Below are 22,766 nucleotides of genomic sequence, written 5' to 3'. Positions count from 1 at the left end.
TTTATAATTTTCAAATATAGCATGATAGGTCCACTTTAAGATGATTGATGGCTACTGCCATATTTGCAAAATGTGCCTCTGAACCTTGACAAGTGCATGTTTCAGGCTTATCAATTAACAACAGACATAAGACCAGCTGTTAAATAAATCTCTTCTGACCTTAGCTGCCATGTGGGTATATATGAATGCTGCCCATTATGGACCCAAGCAATTTTAACCCATTTCTTAATTATATGTTTTAAATGTGATAACACCAATGGGTTTCGTATCCCCTAAACCTCCAGGGATGTGCACAGGTTTAATACTGGCAACTTCTAGTTATGGGAAATACGAAAAAGTCTTTTAAAACTACAATTCCCAGTAGAGACGTGCTATAGAACATATTGCGAAACACAATAGCCAGCATGTGTAGTTCTGGGGGGCTGGGCTGGACCCGCTCGAGTCCAGTTTTGGATAGTCTGCCGTGGTTTCATTCCATTTCAAAGAGCTGTTTGACGCTCGGCGTAACCTTGTCGCACTGCCACTCCAACATCCAATCACAGAGCTTGAAGACTAATCACGGGGTTTGCAAAGGAAAGCGGATGTTGTAGTCCCAAATGATAGCTGAGGATTCTGGGTAGTGTAGTGTCTTCGGAAACTCTGTAGTGTCTAAACTCAGAAAAAACGATTTGCTTCTCCGAATCGAAGGTTAAAAACACAAAAGCATTTTAAACAATTTAAACCAATCAATATTGTGTAATTAACAGCGACGTGCAGTCAGGGGAGGCAGGGGAGGCAGAGCCTCACCTGTCATACTCCAATGTAATGGAAAAACAACTAAAGAAAAACTAAATAGTAATAATAATAAAATGTCTCCACTGATCTGTGTTGTAAATGTGATTTATGTATGATTCCAATCGCTTTTTATAGTCAAAATCAGCAAATTTGCCGAGCTCCGCTACAACTACGGGTAGCGATGAGAAGTGAGGCAGGGACGAGCTCTGCCTCTCATAAGCCCACAGTAACTGGCTGGAGCGCGGGCACTAATTTAGCGCGGGCACTTATTTTGTGAGCGCGCTCAAGCCAGTTACTGTGTGGTAAGGTGAGGCACAGATGAGCTCTGCCTCACCTCAGAATGCGTCACCCCACAGAAACTGGCTGGAAAGCGGGCCCTAAGCGCATGCCTGCACCATCTCACTGTATGTCACCAATGTAATGTTTGTAGATCCCTTTATTACATTTATCCTCGCCATCCATAGTCTCTAAATAACTTATTTCACGTATATATGATATTTAGGCTCGCTGGTCTCATCATACAACGGCAATGAAAAAAGCACCAGGGGAGGCAGCCATAACCTCTGCCGCACTGAAGGGGGCGCACGTGAGCCCACAGGTTCTTGTTGCTACTGTTATTCTACGCAGGGACGGTAGACGCAAACAACAAGCTAGACTTTTGAAACTACAGGAAGATAAGGAGGACTTTTACAAAAAAGTAATAGAGATTGTTGTCCAGAAGGATAGCATGGACTTCATCTTCAAGTCAAGGTAAGACCCCAATTGTAATGAAAATGGGATCATACTAAGAAAGAACAATCCAATATTTAGATTTTGGGTATCCTTTTGTTGAACGGTCTGTTTAAAATGAATTGAAGCATCAGACTAAAAAAGCTTTTGAAAATAACCGAATATTTCGATTACGGTCAAAATATAATATTTGTAAATCTGACTCTGAAAGAGTCAGTGCCTCACCAGCCATGAACCTCACCGCACGTCACTGGTAATTAACAAGGATAAACTGATGTTTTCTAGTGGATGAGTAATGCAGATATCACTGTGTAATAATTTGACAGTGAGGGGAATACTTCCGGTTTTATTATGAAAACTTTGGACCGGAAATACTGTTTTCACCCCATGAGGGTTGACGCCAACTTTACATGGACGCTGCGTAAAGACCTAGTATACACGTTCTCCTGGCGAGACCTCAAATCATTTTCGTAATATCTATCAAACTGTAGATCCTACACATCCACTGGACGTAGATTCTAAAAGTACAATATACACTTCTCGCTAGAAATCTAATCAAAAAGCATTTTAATGGCCAAACTATTCCACAATTTAGGATTTTCTAGAGAGGGTTATTTGTGAATAAACGACCCTCCGGAGCATTTGCAATCAACGGGAGCATGTTGTTTCTTACACGACCACTAGAGGTGCTACACTTTAAAAGGTGACTATGGGTCGTAATAAGCTGCTGAACAATCGACCTATATGGTCGTTTTTCGTAGGAGGACAGGCTGGTTTGAATGCATGAATGAAGCTTTGTTTTCTTTTTTGGGGCACCATGATCTTGAAAGGCATAATTCAACCAGAGGGTAAACACTGCTTCACTAATTGTCTCATGACCTCCACCAAGGAGGTTATATTTTTGGGTTCAGTTAGTCTATTTATCTGTTTTTCTGTCAGCAGGATTGTGAAAAAAGCCCAATTAACACCAAACTTCGAACATGAAACACGAAATTTCGTTGTAATAGTACACTCTGTGTCTTGTTGAAATGACAATAAAGTATGTCTAAGTCTAACTAAGTTGAAGGGTGTAGCATTGAGGTAGAACACGCAAACATTTGGAATGGATCCAAATAACAGCGGAAAAGAAAAAATCACTAATTATGTTTCACTTTCGCTAATATTGCAAGCATTTGTGGTGCATTTATGTGTCAAAATTATGTGATTTTTTTTTTCTAAACTGGAAAATGTGTATGAACCATGGTATGAACGCCTCTTGAAGTTAGATCAACAACGGAAACAGTAATCATAGCATTGTTTAAACACTATGCAATAAAATAGTACATGTTTTCACATTATGACCTTCAGCTCATGAACACATCAAAGCCAGACAAACGATCCAGAATTACGACATAATTTGTTCATTCACTCTCTATTAAAATTAAAAAAGTTAGGTTTTTTGGCTTTGAATCAGGTTAATACAAATGATGTTTAGTTGGGTCCGAGGTTATAAGTTAATGTAATTAATGCGCGCTGCCCAGTCATTGTTCTATAAGTGTCCTAAATAGGCAGAGCATGGGGGACCCAAATGCAGGATGTAAAAGGATTTAACAAAAACAAATCTGTAATTGCAGGTTATCTTGTAGAACCAGGCATGGCAAAATAAAGTAACACAACTCTCCAACGCCCGATCAACACAACCATCCCATGGATGAAAATCAAGGATCTGACACCAACAAAAAAACAGAACTTAATTACATGCAGAACTAATCACAAGACAAGACACAGCTGGGCTGGGCAGGAAAAACACAAGGGCACCATGTGAAGAGAATCAGGTAATCAAACAGGAGGGAATACACAGAGACAGGAAGTACAAACAGACATAACACAGGGGGTGAATAAAACAGGAAACGCACAGACAGATTGTGAAACTTAATTGCGCTTTTGTGTCAAGATAGATCTCAATCTTGGTGGTAATCTGTCACACTTTGACTAGAGGAGCATATTGAATATTTAAGTATGACATATGATATGTGAGGTCAAATATTGTGATAATTGGGAATATGGATTCTTTCAAATGTTTACCCTGCAAAGAGGGTGAAAGATTCATATAAAATATACATATAAATGTTTCTGCAACAACAACACTAGCATTGCATTAGCATGACAGAATGAAGATACAACCAACATAGAAAAAGACTAGGCCAAACAGCTAAACTTTTTTAGCAGATAGTGAATATTGTTACCAACCTGCCACAAAGCAGACCCTCCAGAGGCCAGAGTGCAGCGCCATCTTCACCTCGGTGGTCTGGTTCTGCTGCAGGATGATCCCCTCCTCCATCAGCAGCCAGTAGTCTGTTGACACGGCGACGCCCACCAGCAGCAGACCACAGGCCCCAAAAACTGACGAGAGCAGCGTCAGAGCCCTCGTACTGAACGAACTCATCTGCGGAGACAAAGGAAAGAAACAATCATTCATACTGATGTCAGCCTGCATTTTTATTTTGAGGATAAGAAAAGTGGAGAAAAAGATGCCAAGATGAGAGAAACAACAGGTGAGGAGAGGACAGACAAAGATTGATTTACCTCATTGATTTTTAAATCCTAAAATATGCAGAAGCACATCAGAGAGCTACGAAAAGGAAGAGCGTGGAACCTCTGATTGAAATCCGTCTTGACTTTCATTGACTCACGCTGTTAAATATGTATGCAATATTGGACAGGAGACGAGATGAAAGACGAGAGGAGAGGAGATCCACCGGGAGGAGAAGAAGAGAACAACCTTGGAAGAAATTAGCTATTTTCATGTTGAAAATATCAAAGCATTTGAAAAGCTTCTTATACAAATCCTGGGGTTTCAAGATGTTTTTCTTAACGTGCCAAAGAGGGGACTATAATTGAAAGCTCTTTCAAAATACATGCGGTGCCAAGAACACTAAAGGACTAGGAGACGGATAATGGATTTTGATGGATATTGAAAAAGTGGAATACAAAGAAACATCATAGGCAGAGAAATATCTCTGACAAGAGAAGTGATGCCTTTAAAGGGGCCCTATTACGCACATTTTGAAGTTCATATTATTTATTTTTTGCATACTGTGACATGTTTACATTGTTTGAGGTTCAAAAAGTGCTTTACATGTACTGCAGCACCCTCTGCCTGAAACCAGAGCCCTGTCTGCTCTGATTGGTCAAAAGCCTAGAGATATCCCGCCCCTTAGCCTATCACGTCAAATGTGTTGGAAAGCTAGCCAATAGAAGCACAAGTGTTACATAGTGATGACATTATGTTAAGCAAGAAAACAAAGATGTCTAATTGAGGTGTTTCTATGGTCTGCATGGTCATTTGAAGACCACTTAAGTCTTACAATATAATGGAATGAAGGTTGCTATTAGCAAACAAAAGCATCAGCCTGACACAAAGAGAGACCTTCATCAACATCTAAATATCATCATCAGCGAGGAGAGAAACACCACGAAATATTCATACCATCTTCAGGATGGAAAAGTTTCTTTCGATAGAACAGAACAGAAAGTAAGGAGGTGAGTGATGTTTTGAATACCAATAACAAGTTCATCCTTCAAGATACAAATCTAACCGAATGGAATGCAATTTAATTCAGTGACCCAAACAGAAAACTCAAATTATACAGAGGGCAAAGAGGAAAGATCATTTACTTTTAAATGATGGTAATAATGCTGGCTCAAGAATGGGAAATATGGATACAATTATTTCCTTTTAGGACACAGAGGTATATGTTTATGAAGTATTTGAGTTTATTAATTCTTGCACTCAGTTAGTTCTGGATATAGTAACTAGAAAACAACCAAACTTCTTCTGCCAAAAGCCTCTTTATACAGATTCATTGTTTATCCAGAGACAGAAATTGGAAAATTGACAATAACAAAAAACATTAAAAGTAAAAATAAAAACAATTGATGCATGCAAAATTGTAATGTAAATTAGATTAGATTACTTTATTGTCATTACAAAATGCAAGCACAGTGTAACGCAATTAAGGAGTGTCTAACCAGAGTGCAAAACAGTCAGTTATATAAACAACTATCAGAAGTATGTACAAAATAAATGATACAAAAATAAAGGTAAATAGATGGGAAATGTATAAATAAGAATAAATGTTTAGAAGAGTAATGCATAAATATGAATGGAGTCTGGCAAGGCCGTAATATGTTGTGAGTGCTTCAGGTTTTGCTCATTTTGAAGTACAAGGACGCTGCCCCTAGCTGTGATCAGCCCTGGTGTCTCTGGTGATGTAATGAGCCCCTCCCCTTCCAGGTAACATGCAGTGCAGTTTAACACTCACTAGGTGGCACAAATGTTTCCTCTGGCATGCATCATTTAAGCTTTTCACACTGAAAAACATCCCCTGTGTGTGTGTGTGTGTGTGTGTGTGTGTGTGTGTGTGTGTGTGTGTGTGTGTGTGTGTGTGTGTGTGTGTGTGTGTGTGTGTGTGTGTGTGTGTGTGTGTGTGTGTGTGTGTGTGTGTGTGTGTGTGTGTGTGTGTGTGTGTGTGTGTGTGTGTGTCACACCAAAAACTGCAGTTACACACACACTCTCTGTTGCCGCCAAACACAACCGTGGACTGATCAGTCCCCTTAAGCACAACACCCTTGACTCAGACTTCCCTTTTGTACATAATACAAGGACATATGTGTCCAATCGAACTGTTTTCATGTGCATGTAAAATGCTTTACAGTGCAAGTCAAATAACCCGCAGAGCCTGTAAAAGATTATTTCACATGAAACTCCTATCACAGTCTAAACTGTAAGCTGTTACCTGAAGTTAAATCTTAATAAAGTTCAATAAAACATGCCCTTGGGTTTATTTAAATTGACAACATGTTTATTGTCTTCAGTGCTGTGGGTAACCAGGTGTTATGTGAGTCTGACACATAGGGTTTCAGCGGATAATTTATAAGTTATACATTTGGCAACACAGGACCCAGAAAGAGGACAGAGTGTCAAAATGTTTTCAAAAATATTTAAGTTGTTATCTTTCTTTGCCTCATGCATTGTTTTGGGTTATTCATTTTGAGTTTATGTACAGATAGAGTTTCTTTATTCTTAAATATGACATTGAACAAAAAAGATAAAGAACAACATTGTGGCTAATGTTATCAGATTGTATTATTGTCTAACATCAAGTTACTTCAGTTGCAAATTTGGACAGTTTCGTTTTAGGGTGTAACACTTGAGCGGATACCGTTAAATTCATCAATATAAATATGTAAAGCAGATATATACAGCCTACAAACAGGAAGATGGTTTCAACTCTTAAAGTATTTCATGGTTTGTATAAAGCGCAAGTTTAACTGTGATTAAAACAGGATGTTGAAGGAGGTTGAGTCACTTTTTAGAATGTTGTTTATGAGGCTGAGAAAGAGCTGAAAAGCCGAGAACAAAATGAGCTTAGAAGACAAGATCTGAAGAGAAACAGATAAGAAGCAAGAGAAAGTGGCTGTCAGGCGGAAGAGAGTGAGGAGTGACCTTGTCACTCAGCGCTGCGGAGCAGATTCATTATAGTAAAATCCCGTCGCCCCAGGTGAATCCAGACATTTAAAAAAAAGGAAAAGAGGCAGTCGTGTATGGAGTTGATCTTTCATGTGTGAAAATGTATCCATATAGGGAAAGAAATCACATGAAGAAAAACATACATGTGCAAGTAACTTTAAAGACCCAAATGAAGTCTGGTCCCTGACTTTTACTACTATCTTAGTTTATTAGCATCCCCATTAACACTATAGAATATGCTATACCTCTAGGGGTCAATACACAATCATTCAAATGCATATACAGTACAGTATGCACTATAGCCATAAAAGTAAATAAAATGTGTCATCTCTTTGAATTCACCTTCTTTGAGTAAATCAAACAATTCCTCATACAAATAAATAGTACAGTAGTTCATTATTAACATACATACTTGTCAGTATGACCTTCAATTGTGTCTTTATCAGGCTTGCATGTTTGAGCATATCATTCCTAGAAAATAAGGATTTTATAAAGAATTCTGTTCCTAAAGGGCAATATCTAAAATCACATGTGCTTACATTCATGACACCATACATTTTCACACACACAGTTCAATTATAGTCCCTAAGATCTTTAAAGATATTGTTTTTACTAGCTTTTGAAGACATTTTTATATTCTTTTGGAAAATAGGCACGGGCAAAAAGAATTACCTGACAATGGCTCTATACATGATTTATTTTTCGTACTTGCTTCCTTTTTAGGTAGCATGAACACTCTTTCTGTTGCATATCGTATTGAATATTAATGTTGAGCAAACTGAGAAATAGTTAAGCTTTCTGGTGTGACCTTGAAAAAGGACCTTGTAAAAATCTCGACACGTGCTTGCGGAAGTTATAAATATTTAAAAGTCGTAAGAAGGATAATTTTGGGAGGCAGACAGCTTTTTTAGGCAACACATGCATTTTAAAGCATGACCTTCAACTCAACATAATATATCAAAACTGCGTAAGAGCACACAGTTTAAAAAGCTCACCTGCTGTAAAAGTGCAAATAGAAGGAGTGACACAGGGTGCTGTGACTTTCTCCTGTCTGCAGAGTCAAACACGAGCTACGTCACTGAGAGACGCCCGACATTTGGAAACGTCAGCGCCTCTGAAAGTCACATCCTCTGAAGAAGACAAAGGTGATTTGCGCTTGTCTCGTGTAAATAAGCACCGAGTCTTAGTGCTGGAAATGTCCGGCTCAACATGAGAGGCAGTCAGACGCTCAGAGCTGCTGAGTCAAAACACACAAATCCATCCTCCACTCAGAGCGGAGGAGAGGAGTACCTGCAGGACTCAGATAACTGTGTCACCCCACCGGCTTTCATATTGCATCTCCTCACTAAAACATAAACATCATAAAGAGTTTAACACTCGCTGATAGGGTTGTTTTGTTTGAATGAAATGAATCTTTTGAGATGCAGTTGAAACTGTGCTGCCCTACAAAAGCAAAACGAAGAAACATACAGAGGCAGAGACATTTAAGAAAGGAAGGGTTTGTTTGTTTTTAACATAAAAATGAAATTGTGCTAAATAGTGTATTAATCCTTGCAATACTTTTTTCTGATAGTAATTACGATTATAACAAGAACAATTGGAAATTAGAAAGCAAGACTAACAAACCAATTAAAACTAGGAGAAAAACAAGTCACATATGATATTACTACAAACGGAAAACTACATTGAATTCACTAAGAATGCATGCAATAGGGTTTCATCATTATTATTTCAACTTTGCTGTTCAGTCTCTTTCTTTGTTTCTTTAATTAATTAATTATTATTGTTTCATATCCATTTTCTTTGTATGTTTATTTTGTATTTCTTTTGGAAGAAGTGCAATTTTGTTGAAATGTTGAATGTAGTGTATTCGCTCAAAAAGAAAGACCACTTGGTAGAAAAAGAATAATGTAGAGTTAAAAGAAGGGTTGTAGTCACACACGGCTGCATCTACACAATACAAAACAAAATGAGTTGTTCAGTTTTATTCGAGTCAATATACTGTGCATTCTTTTTTTCTGTGGCTTTAAAAACGGAAGCTGGAACAAAATGTGGGTTTGGAGGGCAGCAACTGCTGTGATGGGTCAGTGCACCAAGATTTTTTAAGCAAGCTCTTGCACACGTACACACACACACACACACACGCACACACACTGAAGCAGCCCTGTGTGTGCTTGCTGAGATAGCTGACGACAAATGGGCCGGGATGAGCTTGTCTTTGTAGTTTAAGCCCTGGGAATATAACCACAATTCCCAGGTTGCACCACACGCTAACTAACTGTGTGCGTGCCGGGAGATTCCAGGAGCAGAGGCGATGTAATGAATTACAGATGAATGGAGCTTGGAACAAACAGTCAGAAGTAATGATGTGCCGAGGAGGAGTGAGGGAAGGTGGGGAGGGAAAGTAGAAGAGGAACAAAGGTGGATGTTTGTGAGGAAGGATATAGGAGGAGAAGGGAGGAAATAAAGGAGAAAGGAAAAAAGGAAAATAGGGTAAAGGGGGAAAGGATGATGGACGGAGGAAGAAGGGTGGAGGAGATAGAGGAGGAGTAAGTGGTTAGGCAGGGGAAGAAAGGAGGAAGCGAAGGCCAACAGGAGAAGGGTGAGGTGGGATGAAAAGGTATTAGATGGGGAACATTGAGGAAAGGAATAAAGGAAAGGCCGGTAGGGAGATAGAAGGAGGGCATAAGGTTATAAAGGACACATGAAGCACATAATAACTGATAAAAGGACATTTGGTTTTACTGGGGAGTTTATATACATTAATGTTTTATAAAAAAACAAAAATGGTATGTTTGCAATTGATATGTTGTGATCCACTAAGGTCTGCTTTTTGTATACAATATTCCAGATACATCTGGTTTCCTCTTTATTAATATTTTGTATTTTTGTGTCTCCCACCTTGACATGTTTTTGCATATGTGAGATTTTCCCTTTATCTGTCTCGGATTTTATATGAACACATTTAAAAACCACTGCAGAAACATGAGTGGAAAAACATTTTCCGGAGAGGCAGCAGTGAGCATCAGGCTGAGGAGCTGTCCACCATGCTCATTCATGTTCTCTCTCTTTCTCTACCAGGGCCAGATGTGCGCTTTTTCCTTTAGGCCTTTTTGGAAAAACTGGAAAGGCCAAGTGTTGATTGATATCAAGTGGAAATGGAATAGATGAGCTTTCCAAAGGGTCTCAATGTTTACTTGACCCAGTTTCTAAACTCAGTTGAGACTGTCCTTGTTTGTTCAAACAGTTAGAAGACCTGACAAGGAGCTTTTGTAGTCCTGACTGTTGTGCAAAGCGCAGGAAGTAGCATGGTGTTGATACAGCACCACAGAACATCATAGGCCTCCAATACAGGATCCAAAAAGGATATCTAGATGTTCAATTTTGTTTTTCAGAGGTCAGAGGTCAGGGTATGCTGCAGTGCTGTATTCACTATAGAAGAAATTGCTTTTTTTCCTTTTTGAAGGCCACAACAGGAGGGATGATTGTCTTTGTTACGATGTATTTCTTGCTGCTGCCTGTCATCTTGTTGAATTACCACATCTGAATGTTGTTTTCTTTGATAATCAACTATAACACTATTATCAACAAATGGAAGTCCATAAACTTCAGTATATATTACAAAAGAAAAAATATGAAAAATACCAGAAGTTAAATATAATCTAGCGGCTTCATTACAAAGCAATAGGGCTGCTCCAGACAATTTACATTTTTATATGATTTATTAATTCTGTTTAATTTTATTGGAGGCTTAGAAGCATCCTCAATGAAGACCAACTTAATGAATGATTGTGCGTTGCTAATTAAGGCATTAACGTGGGCTTGTCAGTGTAGGAGTGCTAATAAGTTCCCATAATTAGGAGCTTTGTACGTATAAATTAATTTCCAGAAATAGGCCATTTACTTAATAAAGAGCTCATTGTTCAGTACAGTGCGAGAGACGGGTTTTATCTACTATCAACATGTCTCTTTATTATAAATCATTGCGTTGGTAGTCATGCTTATCCCTTAATGAATAAAGACACAATGAAAGCCCTTTCTCAGACACACAAACAGTGTGAACTAAATTGGTAATCAGTAGGGATGCACGATAATTATCGGCCCGATAATTATCGGTCCGATATTAGGAATTATGACGTCATCCCGATAAACCCGATAATATACAATATATTTTTTGGGTAAAAAAAAAGAAAAAAATACTGCGGTGTGGGTGGATTGGGATGAGGGGCGCTTGTTTTTCACTCGGCTCCTCCCGTTTTGCCAGTACTGTGGTATTAGTGGTTTAGGAAGAGGGGAGTTCTTCACAAATCCAGCGCTCCCTAACTCATGCCTGGCTGTGACGTAAATGGTGTGCGGCCGTGAAGCCAGGACAGTAAACAAACATATCGTCGGTGGTATGGGCGTTGGAGCTATGTGCAACTCAAGGCATATGCTCGAACCGGAGCTGCCTGGATGCTGCAATCATGTTGCGCACTATCCGTGCTGAGTGTGCTGACTTTTCGTACAATGTCCCACTGTCTGGCTTCCTGCATAAAGTCAAGTGCTCGGCGCAGTTGTGGCGAAATGTCGCTCCTCTGTTTTCATTTAAACAGCTCCTTATATCCGTTAGCGCAGCTAGCTAGCACCAGATGCTAACAACAACAATGCACGTAAGGTCTCTCTCTCGCTCGAGCCACACATACACACACCCTCCCGGTCCTCCAGATGGCCAGTCGGTGCCTGCCGGTGAGCGTGGAAGTGTGGTCTGCCACAAGCGGGCGGCAGGAGCGGGGCTGTCAGCATCAGCTTGTAGATGGTATTTTAAACTCGATGCGCTCTGAAACTACGGGGTGGCCGAGGAAAAAAAATACACATGCGTTAATCTCGTTAAAATAATTAGTGGCGTACATTTTTTTTTATTATCGGTTATCGGTATCGGTCTTGAGAAGCAGGAAGTTATCGGTATCGGTTTCAAAAAACCAATATCGTGCCTCCCTAGTAATCAGATGAAAATCTAGCAATAATAAGGGCCAGCTAACCAATCAGAGCAGACTGGGCTCTGGTTTCAGACAGAGGGTGAAAAGAGGTGCTGCAGCACAGGCAGTATGAGAAAAATAAAGACCTTTTTGAACGTTCGAGCATCGAAACATGTCACAGTAGAGGCAAAGAATAAAATATGAACCTAAAAGCGAGTAGAATAGGGCCTCTTTAAGTATACACCATCAAAGATTCATAGCTGGCAATGCAGGGAAAGTGTGGTCCATACATTTGAGATTTCTACAAGATTATAATTTAGCATGATATTAATACATATCATTATATATTGAACATATTAAAAAGGTGGTTGTTGGCTGGTGATATTGGGTTGTTTTCTATGAATTTGGAGTAATAACCTCAGTATTTCTATACCAGATCCAGAACTTATAGCCCTGAGAGGATTACGATATAAAAAAAGAAGAAGTTGCAAGAAAAAAAGGTAGGAAATCAGATGAGGCAAAGATTAGGTCATTATAAAGCAAAGCAACTGCTGAGCACCACATATCACGTACCATGGTGCCGGGCGTGGCTCCACAGATGGCGTTCACAGGTTAGCTTGCTAGCATTAGGGGGGAGTGGGGGCTTGTTTTCTGTTGAGAAGGCAATATGTCCCTCTGACGGCAGTGAGGGGCTTGTGCCAACTGGCAAGAAAAGAGAGGGATATTTAAAGATGGGAAGAACGGAGGACAAGATAAAAAGAGGAGTCATGTAAGAGGTCGGTGATGAAAGGAGGGACAGAAGGAATAAATAAAGAGGGAGATAAAAAAGGAATAGGGAGGGTTAGAAGGTCAGATCTATTGAATGAAAGGACTTAATGAATTTATTAAGGGAATAATCACAGGAGAAAAGAAAAGGGAAAGGTGAATGCGATAAGATGGAGGAACTAGTCAAAAGGATTGTGTAAAATAGAGATGGAGTTAGGAAGGAAAGAGAAACGAAAAGAAAAAACACAGGAGAAAAGGGCCAGTGAAGAAGGTATGTGGTGTTATAGAACAAATATCTGCTTCTAAAAGGCCCAAGACCAATTAGATTTTAAAATATCATCAAAATTCTCCAGATGAGACATTCCTCGGATCATCGATGAACCACGTCCACATCTCAAAGCGATGCTTAAGGCGATGAAAGCTTTGGGAAACAAACCCTCTTCCCGCAGTCTGCAGAACGACTGCTGGACTGATAAAGATAATTAGCTTATGCGGCGGGTAAGAAAACACACACACACACACACACACACACACACACACACACACACACACACACACACACACACACACACACACACACACACACACACACACACACACACACATTGAGAAAAGGCCTGCAAGAGACTGTCTGTTAATGTACTGAGGGGAGGAGGAGAGGATAGAAGGAGAGATAAGCAGAGATGCAGTGGGAGAATAACAGAGGACGGGAGAAGAAAAGGAAAAGGGAGATTACAGGGAAAGACCTTGGCCCATAAACGAAGGAAAGTCCTTGTACTACACACACATATTTTACGTCACACATATGCGCACAGGGCTGGCAGGCAGGCAGTGTGAAGTGTGACACATCCTGTAAGCCTGGGCAGAGCAGCATGCACCAATTCCTAAAACCAAACCTGCAATTCTAGGTCACACACATCCATTTACCTTCACTCTGTCTGAATGTATGATTTGAGTTTGAGTTTATATTACGCTTTTGGCCAAAAAGGAAACTGTGCACATTTTTTGGAGACCAGCTTGCACAGAATGTTTGCTCGTCAGAAAATAAACAGCTGTGTTTTCAGTTTCATTGCACCGATTTGTCCTAAGTTCTAAGTCTATGTTTTGCTTTTAAACCTAAAAGGACCCGAACAAATACATGAATCTGGCCCGAAGTTGCATAAAGCCAGATTGTTACTACGGTACTCCTAACACATACCTCCCTACCTCCATCCTTTATGACATTAGAGTTGAGGGGGCCACATCTGAATATTCTCCGAAACCAAAAATCCCATTAGCACGCCGACTTTAAGCAGTTATTGACCAGATCTGCACAGGAGAGATTATAGGCAGGTTTTCTTATTATTTTTCTCAAGCTATCTTTCGCCATTCCTCACCCTACTACTAACTTTGCTTTGTATGGATGTATGAACTAAGGGGTGCAACATTATAAGAGACACTGTATGAAAGTGTTTTTGCCACTGCAACGCCCCTGTATTTCACATAATAGTGCATGCCCCATGTACTAAAGCTGAGTTCTTACCAAAGAGAAATAATACAAACCGCAGCCCTTCGCTGCTGATGGATCTGTACTGTATTATCAAAAGAGACAAAACAAGACAAAACCAATATTTGGAGTTCTCTTATCCCAATGTGTAGAATTCAGACGCATTACAACTATATCAAGCTACTTCCACCATTGCTTCTCAGAACCAACAGTCATTAAAAATACAGCCACAAGAGGTCGCTTGTGAAACAAAGATACCTCTAAATTGTAATGACTCCAATGCAAATAAATAGCAAACAGGGCAGATTCATAATCTCCTTGGTTAAAATCAATTGTTCACTTCAGAACTGCTGTACAACTCTAAGTCCACTATCTTTGACTTCTACTAAATACTATTATCTAAACATTGATAGCGATGTTTTCCAATGCTTGTTAAAATGTGGTTATAGGCCTAGGTTAATCTCTTTAAAATCTTAGAGATGGGCTGTTATCTCTCCGGTGGACAAATATACCTCAAGGACTTTACTGTACAGTAGCCCTGGTGCAAACTGCAGCTCTGACCCTACCATGTTGGTGACTCATACTGTCAATCAGGCGTTTGAAAAAGCGAAGTGTGTGATTTATTTTCCATTACCTCAGAGAGATGTAATGCTTCACATCTTATACAACCAGAGTGTACATCTGTAAACATCTCTAGAGAACTAAAAGGCCAAAAGGATACCTGACCTTCTGTTCTGACCCACTACTGGGCCTTCGAGCCTCCTATGCCAGAGTCCTAAACTTATTTTTAAGAGGGTATTATACATTATAAAACGGAAAAGTCAAATCAAGCAATCTGATTGGTTCTTAGCCGTGATATAATGAGCGTATACCACGGGTAGAATTGTAGTTACTTTTCACAACAAGTCAGTATCCCTCTGCGTCTGAAAAAAGCTACAACCGTTACAACTGTTACATTACGTCCATTACGAAACTAACTAACTAGCAAAGCTTAAGATGGAAGCATGTAAGGGATAATGTGCAGCAAGGACTTATTGACCGTTGTTAAAGGACGCTCACATCTGCAGAAAGAAGTCCGGTCGATTTAACTGTAGAGTGGCGAAGTCCCTCCCCTTCCGGGGGACCTTATTTCGGAAAAATCATGTATTGAAGTCAATGGAGAGAGAAAGATTATCTTTTGATCCCGTTTGAATTGTGCAACGAATTACACATATGATGTTTGTCAATTTAAAAGATAATTTTGCAAGTCAAAAAATAAAAATGTGTCATAAAACTGTGAAGTAACACATTTTTTTGTGTGAAGCGCTCAATGACCTACATCTCCCGTCTCGCAGGACACACCAAGACGGCCGTCACGTTAGCACATTTCACCTCTTTCTTTCAGAATGAAGTATTAAAAGAGGTGAAAATCAGTACATGGCCATGTTGAGAACTGTATACACACAAGGGGAGTTAGTCGTTCCGTAAGAGCCAGCATGCGGGACCGGGATTCTGGGATTTGTAGTCTTTCTAGTTGCGTATTTTTCACAGTCTTATATTTCAACAGTTGTTAGACAAACTGTGACTTTTTTGACATGGAAATTATTTTTTAAGACTGACAAACATCATATGTGTAATTCATGGCACAATTCAACTTTGACTTTGCCTACATAATTTTTCAGAAATAAGGTCCCACTTTATACAGTTGGGCTGAAAAGCAGAATGCAAACTGGAAAAAGATGGAAATTAAAAAGAGAAATAAGGACCTTCCCATCGTCTCTCGCTCCTTGCTGCTCTTCATCCCACTACACACACACACACACACACACACACACACACACGCACACGCACACACACACACTATGCATACAGTAGCCTATACACAGAGAGAGAGATCGAGAGACATAGACCCAATAACAAGTGCTGCAGTCCACTGGAACTGTATGATCTGTTCCCCAAGAACACTTTTTAGGACACACACACGCCCCCCCCCCCACACACACACACTTGCCACCCTCACTCCTAGATTCTCCTCCCCATATTTTCCCCTTCTTGACACGCACACGTACTGTAGTGACACGATCACATCATCAACACACACTCCCCTCCCCTCCCTCTCCACTCCTCCGGCGCGGCTTTACTGTGCTCTTCTCCAGACTCTACTGACTGTACAGTGTAACACCGGCGCGCTTCCTCCAAATGCGCCACTCTAATCTCACCATACAGTGCATTCCTCCTTAAGCAAGCCAGCAAACAGCCGCGCAGACACACTCATCTGCGGCTGTCAACTAAACAGCGTGCAAACCCCTTCCCTCCTCAAACCGAAAGATTTGAGGCTCTTCTCTTGTACAACAGCCTTGGGTTCTTGTTTTTTAAAGAGAGGCTAACATTTACTGTAAACACAGTCACGTGCATGAGCATCTTCTTAATGCAGCCGAAACAGAAGTCCTGACATGCGCAACCGAAAGAGCGCCTCAACAAGCCTGAAGAGTGCGAGGGGCTTTAAAACAGATGCGAAAGAAGGGTGGAGGTTGGACAAGGGAGAAATTAAGGTTTTGGTAAGACGCAGTAAATAAAGGAAGGCTTTACTCACCCTGCAGACCGGAGAGCTGGTCGGATGGTGCAGCCGACGAGAGATGTGTGCGCACTGGGAGACCTGACCACCAAATTTGCAGTTTTCCCCCTTATCTCTCACCCTCCCTCTTTGCTGCTCTCGCCGCACACTCTCTCTCTCTGTTTCTCTTTCGTGATTCCCTGTATCTCCCCTCTCCTCTCTTCTCACTCCTCCTCCTCCTCCTTCTTTACTTCACTCTGCTCTTTCAGCACTGCGGAGAATCGGTTGAATGGGCTTCACTGTAGTTTGGGTATAGGGAGGTGGGACTGGTGTGTGTGTATGTGTGAGGGGAGAGGAGGGGGGGTTACAGTGATGTAGGCTGAAGGAAGAAGAAGACGCGCAAAGACAGCATGGCATAAGAGGCTTAAATTGAGGGCACATGCAAGCTGACAGCATGACTGATTTGAACATAAAGCAACAATTAGCATTGTGTAACTCAATAATGAGCAAAACACACAAACATGGATATGCGGTGTGAGTGTGCAAGCATTGTTTTCTACATAATTACTGAGGGAAATGATTAACAGCAGAGAATACATTTCCAGTGCAGCCAGAGCAGTGACATTAACTCAAGTTTCATCCAAACTGCTGGTATTGGAACAGGTCTCTCTGCCTGAATCAAAAACATTTAATTTAAACTGTTTGCTTATGAAACATGTATGGGTCATGAAACAGTTACTTAACAAGCCATGATGAAATTATAAAAGTAAACATGACAATCAATAAGTTTAAATCTAACATTCTACTCATCAGTTATTCGGCATTGACTTTGCAGGCTGCTGTGTTCTGAGAGGAAATTAGTTTTGCAGCACACTAACAATGTCACAATCTTGGTGTTATGTCACTGTTTTAGTTTTGTCTGTCTGGTAATGGGTTTTGTTTTGCTGTCCTCTTCTCCCTGTCTCTTGTTTTCCTTCCTGTGTTTTTCCTCTTGTGTCTGATTGTCTCACTGTGTTCACCTGTTGCCCTTGTGTTTCTGCCTCCCTTACCCAGCTGTGTCTCGTCCCGTGATTATCCCTCTCTGTATTCAGTCTTGTCTTCCTCTGTGTGCCTTGTCGGTTCATTGTTTTTCCTGTCTCCCTCCATATTGATCACGATCGTTTTTGGTATTGTATCTTCCTCGTGTTACCTATGTGTTTCATGCCATGTTATTTATGTTCATCAGATTTTTTAATAAAGCTCGCTTTTGTTTTGAAACTCGCTTCCCTATTAATCTGCATTTGGGTCCTAACTTTTGCCGACCCTTAACAGAATGAACCGACCAACTTTGGACTCAGCAGACTCAGATTATTCCGCTCTACAGGCAGAATGTCTTGGGTACTCTCTGGAGTACATTTTTTACTCTTGGAATAACGCCTCATATAGACGGGGTAGAGAGGCTGCCTTGAAGGAGGCACGCCAGGAGGTTGCTCGCAAGCCCTGGCTCAGGAACTTGTTGCCTGAGTGGCTACAACTTCTCACAAGTAGTCCTGAAGACTTGTCTCAAGCCTCTAACCATTTCCTGTGGTATGATCAGGCCTTGGGAGGTCCACAGATCCGCCAAAAAATCTCTAAGAGACGCAAGACCAAGATTCCAACTCACACAGCCATGGTCCCAGCTCCAGTTCCGGCCCCAGCAGCCATGTTTCCGGCTCCAGTACCGGCCCACACAGCCATGGTCCCGGCTTCTGTTCCGGTCCAAGCAGCCATGGTTCTAGCTCCAGTACCGGCCACAGCAGCCATGGTCCCGACTCCAGTTTCAGTTCCAGTACTGGCTCTTCGGCCGACGCCAGCACCCCGTGTCCTGTCGGCGTGCCGGTCGACTCCAGCTCCTCGTCACCTGTTGGCTCTCCGGCCGACGCCAGCTCCCTGTGTCCTGTCGGCGTTCCGGCCGACTCCAGCTCCCCGTGTCCTGTCGGCATACCGACTGACTCAAGTCCTCTCTCGAGTCCCCTCTCGAGTCCATTCTCAAGTCCCCTCTCGAGTCTCTTCTCAAGTTCCCTCTAGAGTCTCTTCTCAAGTTCCCTCTCGAGTCCCCTTTCAAGTCACCTCTCGAGTTCCCTCTCAAGTCCCCTCTCGAGTCTCTTCTCAAGTTCCCTCTCGAGTCCCCTTTCAAGTCTCCTCTCAAGTCCCCTCTCGAGTCCCCTCTTGAGTCCCTTCTCAAGTCCCCTCTCGAGTCTCTTCTCGAGTTACCTTCTCAAGTCCCCTCTCGAGTTTCTTCTCGAGTTCCCTCTCAAGTTCCCTCTCGAGTCTCTTCTCGAGTCCCCTCTCAAGTCCCTACTCTAGTCCCTACTCTAGTCCCTTCTCAAGTCTCTTCTCAAGTCCCTTCTCAAGTCCCTTCTCAAGTACCTTTCCAAGTCCCTTCTCAAATCCCTTCTCATTTCCCTTCTCTAGTCCCTTCTCAAGTCCCAACCCCATGTCCTGTCCTGTTGGGGGTCCCGCCGACACCTGTCTCGCCGGGGGTCTTGCCAACTCTATGTCCTGTCCCGTTGGGGGTACCGCCGTCACCTCTCTTGCCGGGGGTCCTGCCAACTCCTTGTCCTGTTTTGTTGGGGGTTCCACTGAGGGTCCTGCCAACTCCACGTCCTGTTCCGTTGGGGGTCCAGCCGACACCTGCTCCGCCAGATTTCCTGCCAACACCAGATTCTGTCCTGTTGGGGGTCCCTACGACACCTGCTCTGCCAGATTTCCCGCCAATACCTTGTCCTGTCCTGTTTGGGGTCCCGTCAACACCAGCCCTTGCTCCGTCCAGGGTCCCGTCTACGCCTGTCCCGCCAGGGGTCCCACCAGCGCCTGCTCTCGATCCCAGTGCTCCGGTGATCCAGCTGACCCTGGAGGGGTCTCATTACGGCGTACGCCGTCCTCCGGAGCTATCCCGTCACCGCCATCGTGCCCATCCTCCGGAGCTGTCCCGTCGCCGCCTTCTTGCCCGACCTTGTGCCCGGCCTCCTGAGTTCCCCAGCGGCTTTCGCCCACGAGCCCGGCCCCCTGAGTTCCACAGCCACGGCCTTCGCCATCGAGCCCGGCCCTCTGAGTTCCCCAGCCGCCGCCTTCGCCTTCGAGCCCGGCCCCCTGACTCTTCCAGCCGCTGCCTTCGCCCTCATACCCGGCCCCCTGAATTTGCCTGCTGTGGCCTTCGCCCCTTTTTGTACTCTGCCTTGCCCCCGGGCCGTCCGCCCGAGACCCCCTCCATGTTCTCTGCCTTGCCTCTGGGCTGTCGACCCAGACCCGTCCTCCGGACCCCCTCCACCAACCCTTTTGGAAATGTTAGACTTTGTTTTGGACGTCTGGAATCCGTCCCTTGAGGGGGGTTCTGTCACGATCTTGGTGTTATGTCACGGTTTTAGTTTTGTCTGTCTGGTAATGGGTTTTGTTTTGCTGTCCTGTTCTCCCTATCTCTTCTTTTCTTTCCTGTGTTTTTTTCCTCCTGTGTCTGATTGTCTCATTGTGTTCACCTGTTGCCCTTGTGTTTCTACCTCCCTTACCCAGCTGTGTCTCGTCTCGTGATTATCCCTCTCTGTATTCAGCCTTTTAATCTGCATTTGGGTCCTAACTTTTGCCGAACCTTAACAAACAACCTGGTTGATTGAAAGGTACTTAGTAATAAGCATAGTTTAAACTATTGTAACGTTCCACAATAGGAGTCGGAAACAGGCCTCAAGTAGGTTTAATAACTCCTTTGGTAGCATACAAAGTTCATAGGTCAAAGGGTGTTTCTCAATCTCGAGTATGCTTGCTTGGTAGCACATGTCTTCCGAGTCACTTGCTTCAGAAGCGAGGCAAGAATACTTCCTGGCATTCAGAAAACAAAGAGTGGAACAGGCGAGCAAGTGTGCAGGTGTGCGTCATATGAGAGGCCCCGCCTTACATTTTCTGCCACAGATTTGGGGAAATTGGTCCGTGCGCAAAGCATTGTGGGGATTTTAAGACCGCGGAGTATACACATGTGCAGCCTCGAAATTTCTCCAAACAAAGTACGCCGGGCTCAGTAGAATTCCAAGTATGCTGGACATTGGAACAGTACTTCGGCGGCACTCGATTACGTAGTATGCTTGAAATAGTGGCTCTGGAGCAGCTTTACTCGAGATTGAGAAACACCCATAGACTGTATGGACCTAGTGTCCGTGACGTCACCCATAGGATTCTGCAGAGTTGCCGAGAAGCCTAAAGTAGGCGGTGTCGGCCATTAACGGCTCGACAGTGACGTCAGAGTCTAACTCCCGCCTGCTCCAGCCTGATCCAAATAAGGGCAAAGAGGCGGAGCCGAGGCGGGACCTCCTGCCACCGAGCTGGAAGTTCCAGACCTAGCTGAGGCTACCAAGCTAAGCTAACATGATCAGCAGTGCGGCTCTGTGATGCTAGCCGGCTAACCTACATCTGTTGCTCCCGGTCTGTACGTTTTACGTTGCTTAAGGTAAGTGAAGTGAACATGAAACTATTCAGCAAAACTTTCAATAATAACCTAAGGTATTGAGTTTTTGGGATAATACTTGCATACAAATCTTAAAATGCCTTCAGGTTTCTAAAATATATATCTTGTGATAAATTCAACAGTGGATCCAGCAAAGATTCAAATATGTGCATGATTTTAGTTATTGACTTTTTGCTGTTATAATTATACTTTTAATAAATTAAATTCAAGCTTAGTTACATGTGATGGTAGCTAGTTAGTGCTCTTACCTGTGTGCCTCCTCCACAACCAGACTGTTTTAAAACTCTTAAAGGTGGGGTAGGTAATTTTGGAGAAACCAGCTTGCGTGCGCTAGAATTTGAAAATACACAGCCGGAAGAAATCTGCTGCTTCCTTACAGAGCCCCTCCTCCAACACACACGAACGCGCACGTGACCAATGAGGGCACGAGATAAGTTTGTGCACAGATGGAAGGCTGACCGGCAGGTAGGCCATCCAGTTATTTTAGCCGGGCCGGCTCAGATGATTGGTCGTGCTTTTTACAGTACTACGGCTTCCACAGATGAACTTTTTGTATGGATTTTTTGTCAAAGCACTTAAGATATTCATTGCTATCGGGATGTTAAGAGCATTCCATGGAATATAACAAAAAGTGTATCTCGAGCCGGTTTCTCAAACTTACCTACCCCACCTTGCAAATGCAAAAAAAACAGTATGCCTGATGTTCAGTGTGCAACTCGATTTTGACAGGATAACAACTGGTGACTTCTAGAATTGTGTGAGTAACATTCTGTCTTTGGACTTCTCTGTTTCAGTGTGAACTAACTGACTGCTAGGGTTAACTTTGATTTAAACATTTGTAGAATACTAAGAGCTTTATTGAGTAGGTGTAACTGTATTAAGGGTTAAACTCATAACTTTATAACTTAGGGTTTAATGTAATTGTAAAACCATTGGGCCACTGAAAAGACACAATAGCAACTCAGGAGGGAGCCAGTCTAGATTTCCTTTTGAGGGCCACCAGCTGCAGAGAGTTAACTAATTAAAGGGGCGTGGCCCCACATCTGTGAGAACTCAGCAATCAGGTGTCCATTTTTAGGTAGCACTTTCCTGGAGCGTCAGACAGACAAAGACTGACAAAGACAATAGAGTCCTGCTGGAGTAAGACTGACAAAGACAATAGAGTCCTGCTGGAATCACGAGGGTGGCAAAGAGGAGGCAAATCCTACTTTGATTGAACTAAGTATCGCTGGTGTTTTATTTTATTTGGTTGTTTAGCCCCTCATGCTATAATCATGTGTATTTTCTCCATTCCTGTTCATGTGTCTTCTCGCAATTATCACTGGCCCCGTGTATCTCGTAATCGATATAACCGGCCTGCTCTCGTCTATCCCACATGCTCCACTGACATCCAACATCTAGTTTCAGGCGGCCTGTGGAACTGCCAGACAGCTGTTCCTAAGGCTGACTTCATCTCTGGCTACGCTTCCCTGCAGTCTCTGGATTTCCTTGCTCTCACTGAGACGTGGATTACTCCATCCAACACATCCACCCCAGCAGCT

At 42.5% G+C, this 22,766-nt stretch overlaps 1 protein-coding gene across 1 annotated transcript in view; it reads right to left on the bottom strand.

Annotated features, from left to right (window-relative positions):
* cacng7a (calcium channel, voltage-dependent, gamma subunit 7a) overlaps nucleotides 1–16,990 on the bottom strand; it is a 50,385-nt gene extending 33,395 nt beyond the window's left edge. Inside the window, exons 1-2 of the mRNA XM_034199677.1 lie at nucleotides 16,794–16,990; nucleotides 3,733–3,928 (exon numbers count right to left, since the gene is read on the bottom strand). Of these exons, the coding sequence (XP_034055568.1) occupies nucleotides 3,733–3,928 (196 nt within the window). The 5' untranslated portion in view covers nucleotides 16,794–16,990. The remainder of the gene's footprint in view (nucleotides 1–3,732; nucleotides 3,929–16,793) is intronic.
* Nucleotides 16,991–22,766: the final 5,776 nt, after the last annotated feature.

This window comes from Gymnodraco acuticeps, unplaced genomic scaffold (assembly GCF_902827175.1).
Source record: "Gymnodraco acuticeps unplaced genomic scaffold, fGymAcu1.1, whole genome shotgun sequence".
Classification (NCBI taxonomy): Eukaryota; Metazoa; Chordata; class Actinopteri; order Perciformes; family Bathydraconidae; genus Gymnodraco; species Gymnodraco acuticeps.
Note: the sequence above shows the minus strand (reverse complement) of the source record. Positions and strands in the feature narration are given on the sequence as shown.